This window comes from Passer domesticus, chromosome 9 (genome assembly GCF_036417665.1).
Source record: "Passer domesticus isolate bPasDom1 chromosome 9, bPasDom1.hap1, whole genome shotgun sequence".
NCBI lineage: Eukaryota > Metazoa > Chordata > Aves > Passeriformes > Passeridae > Passer > Passer domesticus.
In genome coordinates, this window is record NC_087482.1 from 41,979,708 (window position 1) to 41,991,679 (window position 11,972).

Here is an 11,972-nt window from a genome sequence, read left to right on the forward strand (position 1 = left end):
ACTTGAAGTTGCTTCAGAAACTTAGGACCAAATGAGAACTGAAAAGAAGGAATTTAGTTGTGCCATTGCCTGAACTATTGTATGAGAAAGTTAATAATTATTATTATAGAAAATAATAATAATAGAATAATAAAAAATAGGTAATAAGTGTGTAGAGCAAGGTGAAGGCCATGTCTGAGTTGAGGAGACAAGTTCTGTGCAGCATGGCTGCCATTACTTTCCTTTTTGCTTTTCCCAAATCAAGAACCATTGTTTTCTAACTTTATTGCTAAGAAAGGTGTTGAATTTTTCACCTTTTTTTTTTTTTGTCATCTAATAGAAACAGTTAGCATAGCTGGAAAATACACTATTCTTAACAGGTCACTTAAGTTATCCCTTGAGTGCTGTGGTGGTGTGTGTGCACGTGCCACAGAAGGATGTAGCCTTAATTTGGGGTGAGCAGAGCTGTGAGTCCTGCCTGTGTCACATCCTGAGCAGGCAGCAATGCCCTGAGCATGCTGTTCCTCTGGCTCAGCTCCCGTGGGATACGTGTGGAAGGTATGCTGGATTTCAGCACCTTGTTGTCCTCAAATCCCTTGCTGAGTCAGGGCCTCCGTGGGAAACATTCCCATCGAGGGAGTCACTCTGGGAAGTGTGGGAAGAGATGCTCCACAGGTGCAGAGGTGAAGCTCAGTCCCAGCCTTGTGTTTTGGCATCCACAAGCCCTTCTTGCTCCTTGGAATGGGGGTAATGATTGGTGTGACAAATATCCATCAGGCTTCCTGTGCAGACATTTCACAGGCTGGAAGGCTGTGATTGAATTATTTTAATTCTAATTACCTCATTCACATGCACAGCATGTATTTTTCCTACAGAGTCGGAAGCAAGAGCCTTGGCTAAGGAGAGGCAAAAGAAAGACAATCACAACTTGAGTAAGTTTTGGTTCCTCACATTTTGCACCAATTCTTGGAATGATTTTGGGTATTAAATGTTCAAATACTAATGTTTTAAATCTGGATGCAGTACTGCACATAGTATAAAGCACTAGATCATTGTTATGCCCAAAGATCAAATATCTCAATTTCTTGTGAAATGTGTCCTTAAATCTACTACTGAATTGTAATCTATTTTTATTTATTTTCAATAAACCAAGTGAATGAGTGATTGTTATCAGTGGAATTGCTGGGTTCAACGTATGACCCAATTGCTTTTAACAAATCCACCTTGCACAATTTTGCTTTTTAAATTTTAGTTTTTTAAAAAAAAAATTAGATATCTGGTCAATTTGTGGCTTTAAAAAACAAATGGGTCCTCAGTATGGCAATTTTATAAATTTCAGTCTTGAAAGGAGCTCATATTTGCAAATTGGAAAAAAATGTTTTAAAATAATGATCATCTTATGACTTAATAAAGGATCCATAACTTTTCTTTTTATACTTTATAGTAGTAGAAAAAAGGAACTGTTTCATGCCTTGAGCCACTCAGAAGCCTTTTCCATAGCATGAAAAGGTAATGCAGGAAAATTGCTATTTAAATTTGATTTTTGGATCCTCAAAGTGTTGTACGTGGAAGACTACTTGAAAAAAGAGACTGTCATTTGTCCCTTTTTCTGTATTGGGATTTCCTTGAGCATCTAAATGTTTGTCTCTGAATTTGTCTGTGATCCTATCCCAGAAAATGCTTGTTTCTCAGTCATTCTGGTTTTTAGTCTCAGTTAAACGCTGCAGTACCAAAATTTACAGTATAGACAGAACTTCTGTCTTAGTGTGTCCATGTGTAGGAGAGCAGAATAAATTATCCCTGGATTTTAAGCTTCAGGCAAACATTTCAGTGGTGCTTAAAGAAATCTTCGATAAAACACTTGATAAGTTGTGATTAAGTGTGAATATTGCTTGTAACATTCGTGCTGTTTTTCCTAAAGTTGAAAGAAGAAGAAGATTTAATATTAATGATCGTATAAAAGAACTGGGCACCTTGATACCCAAGTCAAATGACCCGTAAGTACAACATGCCCAGGGAGACTGTGGGAGGGAGGAGGTAAAAAAAATCCTAGGGGAGAGCAAGAAGTTACAAAAACCCCCAAAATTCCTGTTTTCTACTTGCTTTTAGCACTCTGTGACAGCAGAAGTGCTTGAAAGGTTCCATTATATTTTTTAAAGATTTTTTTGAGGGATTCATTTTTTCCCCTTTTGGAATCTGCTTGTGTTTGTATTAATTAGGTGATTTTTATTTCAAAGCTGGGCTTGGTGCTGGGAGTGACTGTGGCTGCCTTATCAGAGTTGTGAAGAGGGGAAACTTTAAGCTGATCTGGCTGCTTAGATGGCTGCATGTCTTGCTAAATGATTATTTTAATTAATTAGATGTTACAGCTTGGCAAGACAGAACTGGTCCCTGTTTCAGTGAAAATGAAGGACAGTTTATCTGGGAAGCCATCCATTCCCCTTCCCTCCAAAGGAAAAAAAGAAGGAAAATAAGGAGCATAACTCTGTGCTTGTTAACTGATAATTTGTCAGTGTTTGCTGTAATTTCCCAGATGTTCTTTGTGATAATTCTACAATGATTTTGAGCTTTTATCTTGTATTTACACTTTCTCAATGCTGATTCAGTAGAAAGGAACCTTCCTTCCTCTGGAGTTTGAAAGTCCACTTAAATCAATGCCCTGTGATGATTTTGGGGAGTTTTTCCAGTATTTTGAGGCACTTGCTCGTGGAGCAATTTCACAGCTACTCTGCAGAGAGGCTCTGCAGTCTCCTCAAAGGCCAGCAAGACAATGTCTCAGTACCAATGTCCAGGACAGGGGATCTTTGCGCTGACAGGCTGCAGTAAGATGTTTTAAGATGTTTTTTGCCCATTTAAAAAAAAAAATGAGAAAGTGAGACGATGTGAGGAGATGGTGATGCAGCAGCCTCTCTGTCTCTCTGAAGCAGACGTGCTTCCCAAGGGCTGTGCTCCAGCCCCCTCTAGTGCACTGCAAACGCCTTCTGCATCCACAAACTCGCAGTAAATAGCAGCTGGGTGTTATGTGTGTGCATAAGGTGCAGTCACAGGTACAGGTATGAAGGGAACAGCCGTGAAGCAGAGCCTTACCTTGTCCTTTTGTGTCCTTCCAAAGTGACATGCGCTGGAACAAGGGGACGATCCTGAAGGCGTCGGTGGATTACATCCGCAAGCTGCAGAGGGAGCAGCAGCGCACCAAGGAGCTGGAGAACAGGCAGAAGAAGCTGGAACATGCCAACAGGCACCTGCTGCTCAGAATACAGGTTTGCTGAGAAATGAGCTGCAAGTGCTTTTGGTGTTGCAGCGTGTGGTTGCAAATAGTGGTGGCTTGTGGGGTGCGGGTTGGAAGGAACCAGCGTTTAAATTAACAGCAGGCAGTGAGGAGATATCTGCAGACATTTTTCCGGAAAAAGCCAAAGATATCTTAGTTAAAAAAAAAAAAAAGAATCCTAACACACCAATAAAAGCACTTATGAGTGGTCTGGTTTTGTTCTACCATGGCCAACGCTACTTCCAAACCGTACCATCAAAAAGATTTATATGCTAATGTGTTCTTCTGTTTGCCAGGCCTAAGGCATTGGGACTTCATGTGTCATGTAGTTGTTGATAGTCACGAAATTAAGTTCAGCTCTTTGTGAGTCTTCCCTGCTGCTTGCAGTCTGTAGGACTGTACAACAGTTCTCAGCACTGAAAAGCAGTAGGTGGCATGAATATGTTTTCTCTGTGGGTTGTTGCCTTGTTAGATTCACCCAGGTTCCCAGTGTTCTGAGCTACACAGGAATTTAAGGGTGAAAACTCCATTTCTCTAATTCCTTTGTCTTCACCTCAAACTGCATAGGAAGCCTTAACCCTGATGCCAACACAGGTTTTTTTTTCTGGATAGCCACCCCTCTCCATAGAAGGGTAATTAAAGAAGTGTACCAGACCTGGGTGTGAGAACACCTAACATGGAGACAGTGATATCCCAGATATCCTCGTGTTGCTGCTCCCCTGCAGCACGAACAGCTGAGCTCTGCATGCAGCTGCAGCCTGCCAAGAGACCCCTTAACAGCCCAGTTAATCCACCAGGGAGATAATGAAGCTGCAAATACCTGACAGTCAAGTGTGGAAGTAAACAGCTTTAAAATAGAACGGGTCAAGTTGAGCCTCAGCACAGTTTTGTACTTGGTTAAGCAATCTGCTGCTAGAGTGAGGTGATAGAAACACACAAACCTTCTGCAGAGCAGTATCAAGCAGTGGTGTTTCAAAACTAAGTGAGATCACTTCTTAAACATCTTTCATCTTGCTTTGTATTACCCATCTGCTCTGACTTCTTCAATCAAATATCATAAAACCCAGACCCTTGAATAACAGGCAATACATCTGGCAGCAAATAACCTCAAGTGTGTATTTTCCCTTTTTGTGTTGATTCTGATTAATCATGGAGTAAGGAACTCCTGGTTCTGGCACGTTTGCTGATGGAAGAAGTGCCTGCTCATTCCACCTTCTTATCTTGCAGTGTGCCATTACAAGCTTGTTTTAGCCTGGAAATGATGGAAAAGGGTAATAATCATCCTCAGTGACAGGAATGTCCAGAAACAGCACAATCACAACAGAGATTGTGATTGCCTGGTATAATGCAGAAGTAGAAGCAAAATGTCTCTTTTACTGATGTATTTGTGAGAGAGTATTTCTGTATGATTAAATGTGGAGGTGAGATTTAAACTTTTCATGGAAATTTGAAGAATCCTGGCTCTGTGTGGAGTCTGAAACCTTCCTGTGACTTCCTTGTGATTTTTTCTGCACAGGAATAGTGTTGTTGCTCAGTTTTGATTGACCTCTTCCAGCTCTGCCAGACTTGTAGAGTGAGAAATGTCCCCTCCAGAGTCTCAGCAGGGATTGATAAGGATCACACAGACATGCTGTGCCTTCACAGATGACTTTTTAAAAATTACTAAAAACACATGCTTCTGCTAGTTCTTTTTTTTTTTTCCTATTTTTAAATGTTTTCCTCACCCTACCTGATGCCAAACCTGCCTGTCCTGGCACTGCTTTGAGAAGAAGCCTGAGGGGAACATGTCTGTGCTGCAGAGTGTTGGGTTTTGGCTCTGGTGTAGGTGCTGAGGAGGAGTGTGAAGGGTCTGTGTGGGATGGTGTTCACCCACCTCTTCAAGACTCTGCTGTTCAGGTGAAAATCTGCAGGGCTGGAGAGTGCAAGGTACAAGCACTTGTCACTATGGGAAAGGGAGGAAATGTGTACAGGAGAAGGAAACTGGAAGCTGCGAGATAAGGATAAGACAGATTTTAGTTCCAGATTTAATTTGCCCCTTATTCTCCTTCACAGGAGCTTGAGATGCAAGCCCGGGCACACGGACTGTCCCTTGTCCCATCCACAGGCCTTTGCTCCCCTGACATGGTCAACAGGGTCATCAAACAGGAGCCTGTGCTGGACAACTGCAGCCAGGAGATGATGCCACACCACACAGACCTGTCCTGCACCACCACCCTGGACCTCACCGACGGCACCATCACCTTCAGTGACAACCTGGGAAACGTGACTGAGCCAGCTGGCACCTACGGAGTTCCTGCCAAAATGGGATCCAAACTGGAAGACATCCTGATGGACGATACCCTGTCCCCCGTGGGAGTGACTGACCCACTGCTCTCCTCCGTGTCTCCTGGGGCATCAAAGACGAGTAGCAGGCGGAGCAGCGTGAGCATGGAGGACACTGACCATGCTTGTTAGCATCTGTTGGCACACCCTTCATAAACTGCTTTGGTTCTTTGATCAGTAGATGAAATAATTTACCTTTTGTAGAATTTTTTTGATTTTTTTTTTTTCCCCCTTGTGCTTCTTCAGTGTGTGTGCGTGTGTGTATATATTATATATATAGAATTTTTTTTAGAATTTTTGTGAAGAAACTTGTATATTCTATTTTAAAACTACCAATGCCTCCAAAATATTGTACAGCATATGTACAGAATCTGTGAACTGGATTCGCCAAGAACTTTGAACTGGTCAAATCTACTCAAAGCAATAGAATTACAGATGAAGAGTCTGTTTCTACTGGGTGGGGGGGAGGGGGCAATTGCAGGATTGTAAATGCAACCTATTTACTTGGAAACAAAATGTAAAGTTTAAGAATGTAAAGAAACAACAATGACGACAAAAAAGTCCAATTTGTAATTGTATTAATTGAATAGTGCTGCCTTAAAGATACAGTGTCCCTCAAATGTTGGTCTTATATGACAAGTGTTTAGGGAAAATACCCACCCGACTTCACTGAGAAAACAAACTAAACCCAAGTGTTAAGACATCCTGATTGTGTTGATTGTGGTATAAAATGCTGTTGCTGAAACTGCAGGGAGATGTGAGTGTCTCAGAGTGTTGTTTAATTTTACTCTGAGCTGATTTGGGTTTTCCTTTTGATCATGGATCAAGTTTTTCCTCTTAAATTTTTATTTTTGATTTGTGACAGATGTGGGTGGCTTTGCCAATGGCAAACCAAGCAGGAGCACTGTAAGTTGGGAATACACTCTTTGGACAAAAGAAAATTATGCATATTATCAGCTGGGCACATTATGTTGTACATATCTAATTGGCTTTATTTTTTTTTTAAATTGCATTGTACAGTTTCTTTTGATTTGCATGGATTCCTTAGTTATCCTCAACATTTTGTTTTAAATTTATTTGTATTTCATTTGTAAGATTTTTGCCTCTTAATATTGCAGCGATTTTTTGACATTTTTAAAACTCATTGGAAGTTTTCTGCGTTCTTTGTAAACACTTGAAAGGAAGCTTTTATGCAGGGTTCTGTGTTTTAAGAGAGATTTTGAGAATATTTTGTATATTACAGTCTCACTTTGAAAATGTTTTTAAACGCATTTAAGGTAGAGTAAAAATTTAGATTAGGTAATAAAACAACTCTGTAGAGAAACTGAACTTACATATTTATTTTTAGTGATACAGAAAAAAAGTAGTAATATGCTTGGAAACATAACTATGTAGTTAATATACCCGTTAGAGCAATTCGTGTTCTATTTCAGCACCGGGGCTGACATAAGAGAAAAAAAAAACAACAAAAAAAAAAAGAGTAAATTACTGTATCTGCAAATAACTGTTACTTGATAACAATGTTATTAATTTTTAACATGCAACCATGTTGTAAAAGTAGTTTGGTGCATTATCTACTCAAGTGTAGTCCTATGCAATAACGGTAGTTTTCCTTGTATTATATCCAGCCTAGGTGTTCCACGGAGGTGACAGGTGGTGTTCCGAGCTAGACAGAGGGAATGGAATTCTCCACGGCAGCCTACAGCTGACTGGCAGGCGTAGCTCGTTCAGAATGAAGTGCCTTAAACTCTAGTTGTAGTCTTCCTCGACTAGCACTGACTGAAGTGTGGCGTAGACAGAGCTTTAGGGTGGTGGCGTGTAGGGCCTTGAGGTGTAGCATGGTGCCTACGGATAGAAAACCAGAGCTTCCCTTTCTCCTTTGTGCTACACTGGAAATTGCATAGGATGAGTGCAACGGTGAGTAACCTGAGTGCCAGTTTGGCCAGCTTTCCAAGGAAACCTTGGGCTCAGCAGGTGGTGTTCAGAAGCCAAATGTGAACTGGGTAGAACGGGGTGGCTGGGGGTAGTGATGGGAGTTCCTACAGCGCTGAGCCCTCTCCCAGACATTTCTCCAGGAGGGCTCCCTGCCTGGCACTGCTGCTGTGGCATGGGGGGCACGGGCTCCTGGTGTCCCCTGCCTGGCTCCTGTGCCCCCAGCACAGGGGGCCCGGGCTCTGCAGGGCTGTGGAACTCAGTTCCTGTGTTCCTGTCACTCTTCCCGTGGCTGTGTCCAGCCCTCCCTTCCCGCTTGAGCCGCCAGCGATGTGTTAGCGTTGATGCAGCCACGGGGTTGTGGCTTCTTTTCTTTCTTTTATAGTTCTTGAAGGAGGAGCTGGAGTTGGGTTGTAATGATGTCCCCCTCAGCCCAGACAGCTTTTGGGAATATGTCTTTCCTAGGGTAGAGAAGCTCTGGCCCAGGCAGGAGCAGGAGGCTGCAGGATGTGCTGTGGTCACCATGGTCTTGGGGCAGGAAATGCTCCCAGTCCCTGCCAGGCAGCTGTGCCATAGCTCTGAGTCAAGTGTGGGGGTACAGGGTTCTGGTGCTGCTGTTTGGCTGGGGTGACAGGTAGGAAAAGCTGTAAAAAATGGTTGTAGCTGTAACACAGGGCTGTGTTGCCCTTCCCCAAAAAATGGGGCAGCTCTGCAGCATTGGTACAACAAATCAGGGTGTGGGTGCTAGAGTGTAGTAACTGAGAACCACTGAATGTATTGAATGAGGCTTTTGGTTTGGTGCCTGCCCTGGGCATTCAGAAATTCAAGTCTAGACTGTGGTAAATGAATATTTTTCAAGCTTATGTGAAACCACTGGTACTCGCTGGCAGCCGTGACTTCTGAATTTTGGCTGTGTGGAGGTGAGTTAGGATTCAAGGCCAACCATTCCATCAAGAGCTGGATTCCTTGGCAGAAGTCTCTGTGGCTGCAGCAGCTGTGTTGTCTGCTCCTATACCTGGTGTTTTCTGGGGTAGCACAACTTGGCCATGCCCTGCTCACTCTTCCCCTGTGTTCCCTTGGGTTACAGCCCTCCTCTGAGGCTCCCCGCCCTTGGAATGGTGACACTGCAGTGGGGACACCTCCAGGAGGCACAGACCCCCAGTGGGTGCTGAGGGGAGGTGCCTTTGAGCATGGAGGAGGGTGTGGCTGTGACATTTTGGAGGGGTTGGTGGCAGGGGACAGAGGCAGCAGTCACAGCACACTTGGGCATGGCTGGCTGCAGTGAGATGGACAGAAGTTGTTGCCCGCTCTGGTGACGGTGGCGCGTGTGACGCTGGGCAGCGGTGGCTTCCCTGAGCAGCTGGGTGGGGAAACGACCAATTCTCACTTGGCCAAAGCCGTGCAACAGGCAGGGGTGTGCAGAGTACCGTGTTCTTCCTTACTGCTTTTGGCCTATAAAGCAATATTTAACTCTTACAACCTGTAAAAGCAAAAAGAAGGTACATAAGGAAAGCACAAAGCACAAAATAATGCACTTACATTTATGTTGTTTGACATAAAATGCACTGGGGGGGAAGCTGATGTTGATAATAGTATAAATACCTATATTTCTTGAAAAAGTGACATTAATTACTGCCTCTTGCTATGATGCTTGGTACTGTAATGTTGATATTCATCTGCTGTTGACTGCAGCAATAATTTGTGTATGGTCCATAGCACTGTAAATTATGGATCAATATTAATGTATCCAATGAAATAATTTGAACTGTTGTTCTTGATAGATGGATTAAAGCATTTGGTTTTTCACATACATCTGTGTTAGTCACTCGTTTTCCATGTGAGTGGATCTTGTTTTCCTGTGCATTTGAAGTCCCTGCAGTGCTTCTGTGTCTGTAACTTGGCCATGGATGTGTCCATGTCCCTGACCTAGTGTTGGCTGGCATCCTTGGTTCCACCAGAGCTGTCCAGTTGTGTTTGTGGCAATCACAGAGGGGAATGAAGCTGCAGACCAGACCCCACCTGGGCCTTGCAAGTACATGCCAAAGTGGAAAGACCCAGAGCTTATGGTCCAGAGTAAAGAATAAAACAGGTGGGTTTTATTTAACACCTCCTCCCATGGGCTCTTGTCATTTGCCTCCCTCCCTGCCCCTTGGAGCTCACCAGTGTGAGGTCATGGCTCTGTGAGGCCTTGGGGTACCTGCCCCCCTTTGCCTTGCTGTCACTCCTGTCCCCAGCAGTCCTCACCCCTTCTCCAGCTGACCTGTGCATGGTAGCATCCCCATCCCCTCTCTGCTCACTCCTCCCAAACCTCTCAGCCAACACGCAGACAGATGCCCCTGGCTTCTGCTGGTGAGGAAACGGCTGCAGTCTTGTTGTGTCTTCCCATCTTCATTATTTCTCCTGTCTCTGTTGCTCTCATCCCTTCTGGTCTTGTTCTTCAACAGCCTTTTGCTTCCTGTGCTCACAGCATTGAGTTCCTGCTCTCTGTGGACCTTGATGCAGCAGCATTGAGTTATTGAGTTGTCTCAGGGGGTTTGAGCCCTGAGTGTAAACAAGAGTATTGAATTTGACCCGTGTCTTGAAAGTCTGATGCCTATTAGAGTAGAAAATTCAGTTGGATTAAAAATTACTAGCTCAATTTAAAAACCAGCCCAACAAAAATGCCTGACTCTACTAGAACTGCAGCTGAACAGTCCCACTCCTTCTTTGTAGTAGAGACTTGACTAAAAGCTTGTGAGTGTTTCCAGCAGGTTTTGTAACGTAATTTCATAGTATTAGAATGTAGTAGTACTTCATTAGAAAATCTATTTATTAGCAGCTTAGGATGTAATTGCTATTTTGAGTTCTTGAATGTATTTTGACTATGCTTTTGATGGTCAGTTGTTTTTTTATTTTCTGGTCAGCTCGGAGTGAATTTCTTGCTGTGCGTGGCAGCACCTCAAGGTTTTGGCTGGGTTGGAAAACTCGGGAGGAGCAGGAACAACACCCATGATGGGGATATTGGCTGTAGGCAGTAGATCTCTGTCAGTAAAGAGTTGGTGGCAGCACTGCTTAGAAGCTTTTCCAGTTGTGTTGGAGGAGCTTGAAAAATTCAGTGCAGGGTAAGAAAGTGGATTTTAAAAGTGAGTCCAGCTGTGGCTGGTGTGGTCTGTTTCACTGGGAATCTCTGTGTCCAGGGTGGAGGATGCTGAAGCGCTCAGCTGTGTGGTGTGGTGGCACAGCAGGACACTGCCACCGTGTCACCTCATTGTGCTTTCCTTTCCAGGAGACCTGGGAGCCCAGCAACTCCCGAGGGCAGGAGGGAGGTGGTGATGGCTCTGCCTCTGCTGTGCTGCTCCTTCTGCTCTCACACCTGGGGGTGATCCCAGTACTGAAAATTGTCCTACACTGTTGCTCCAGCTCCTTTGAAATACACTTGTTTAAAATTGCGGGGGAATGGCTTGGAAAAGTGTTCCTGAGTTATTAAAATCAATGAGGCTTGACAGGATGCTGGCTCACAAGGCAAATGTGTGTGCATTGAGCAACACCGTTGTCTTTGCCTGTGACCTGAGCTTCACCCTTCCTTGAAACTGCTCCTTTTCCAGCTCAGTTTCTGGGAGTGATGCTCTTAACAGGAGCTGTGCTCTGGCATCAAAGAGGGAAGTGATGGTTCCTGTGACAGACCCCTTTGTGTGAGTGCTGTCCAAGAGCTGTGCAAGGAAAGGAGAAGGCTGCTATGGTCAGCAGGAAGGGCCAGGGCAGAAAAAATATTTATATGCAATATTTATGTGCAAAGTATGTAACTATCAATTGTTCTTATACATAAATGTCACCATGGGGTTGGTGTCCACATTGAGGGTGCTGCCTCAAAGCAGGGTTTGGTGGATGGAGCACACGGCTCTGCGGCCTCTGGTCCTGCTCAAATGCTTTGCCTGCTCTCTTGCTGTTCAGCAGCGCCTCTCCAGAGCTCCCTGCTCCCTCTGGCTTTCCTCCTGTGTGCCTGTGCCTGCCGCAGGAGTTAGACTTGGATTAAAAGAGCAGGGAACAGCACACTCTTGTGGGGCTGTGTCCTTCCCAGCACAGACCCACCGGGCGCGGGTTCCTGTGCTCCATCCCATCCCTGCAAAGTCCCTGCTCCAGGGCAAGCTGTGATTTACTGATGCCGTTTGCAGATTGTTTTCTGTGAGTGCAGAGTGTAATTCACCCAGGGGTATCAGCTCCAGGCGGGCAGGCACGCAGCAGGTGCTGTATGGGGAACGGGGCATTGCTCTTGTGTTCAGCGCTGTTCCGTCAGCCACTTCAAATACATTCAGTCAAAATCTTTTAATGTCTTCAAGACCTTTGGTCTGATCCTCATTTTACACTGAGTACACTGAATGCTACTGTTCACTGGGCATGAGTGATTGCTGCTTAGATACTCCTTTATGCATTCCAGAACCACAGAATCATAGACTGGTTTGGTTGGGACTTCATTAATATTCCTCTTCTTTTT

The 11,972-nt window shown here is 44.2% G+C and overlaps 1 protein-coding gene across 6 annotated transcripts in view; it reads left to right on the plus strand.

The window, feature by feature from the left end:
• The window catches only part of MITF (melanocyte inducing transcription factor), a 99,408-nt gene extending 89,275 nt beyond the window's left edge, over positions 1 to 10,133 (plus strand). For 4 of the 6 annotated variants that reach the window (XM_064433028.1, XM_064433025.1, XM_064433030.1 and 1 more), the window contains 4 exons: positions 837 to 911; positions 1,901 to 1,976; positions 3,092 to 3,239; positions 5,300 to 10,133. In XM_064433028.1, the coding sequence (XP_064289098.1) occupies positions 837 to 911; positions 1,901 to 1,976; positions 3,092 to 3,239; positions 5,300 to 5,701 (701 nt within the window). In that variant the 3' untranslated portion in view covers positions 5,702 to 10,133. The remainder of the gene's footprint in view (positions 1 to 836; positions 912 to 1,900; positions 1,977 to 3,091; positions 3,240 to 5,299) is intronic. The other 2 variants (XM_064433029.1, XM_064433027.1) reach the window with 1 other exon arrangement.
• The last annotated feature ends 1,839 nt before the right edge of the window (positions 10,134 to 11,972 follow it).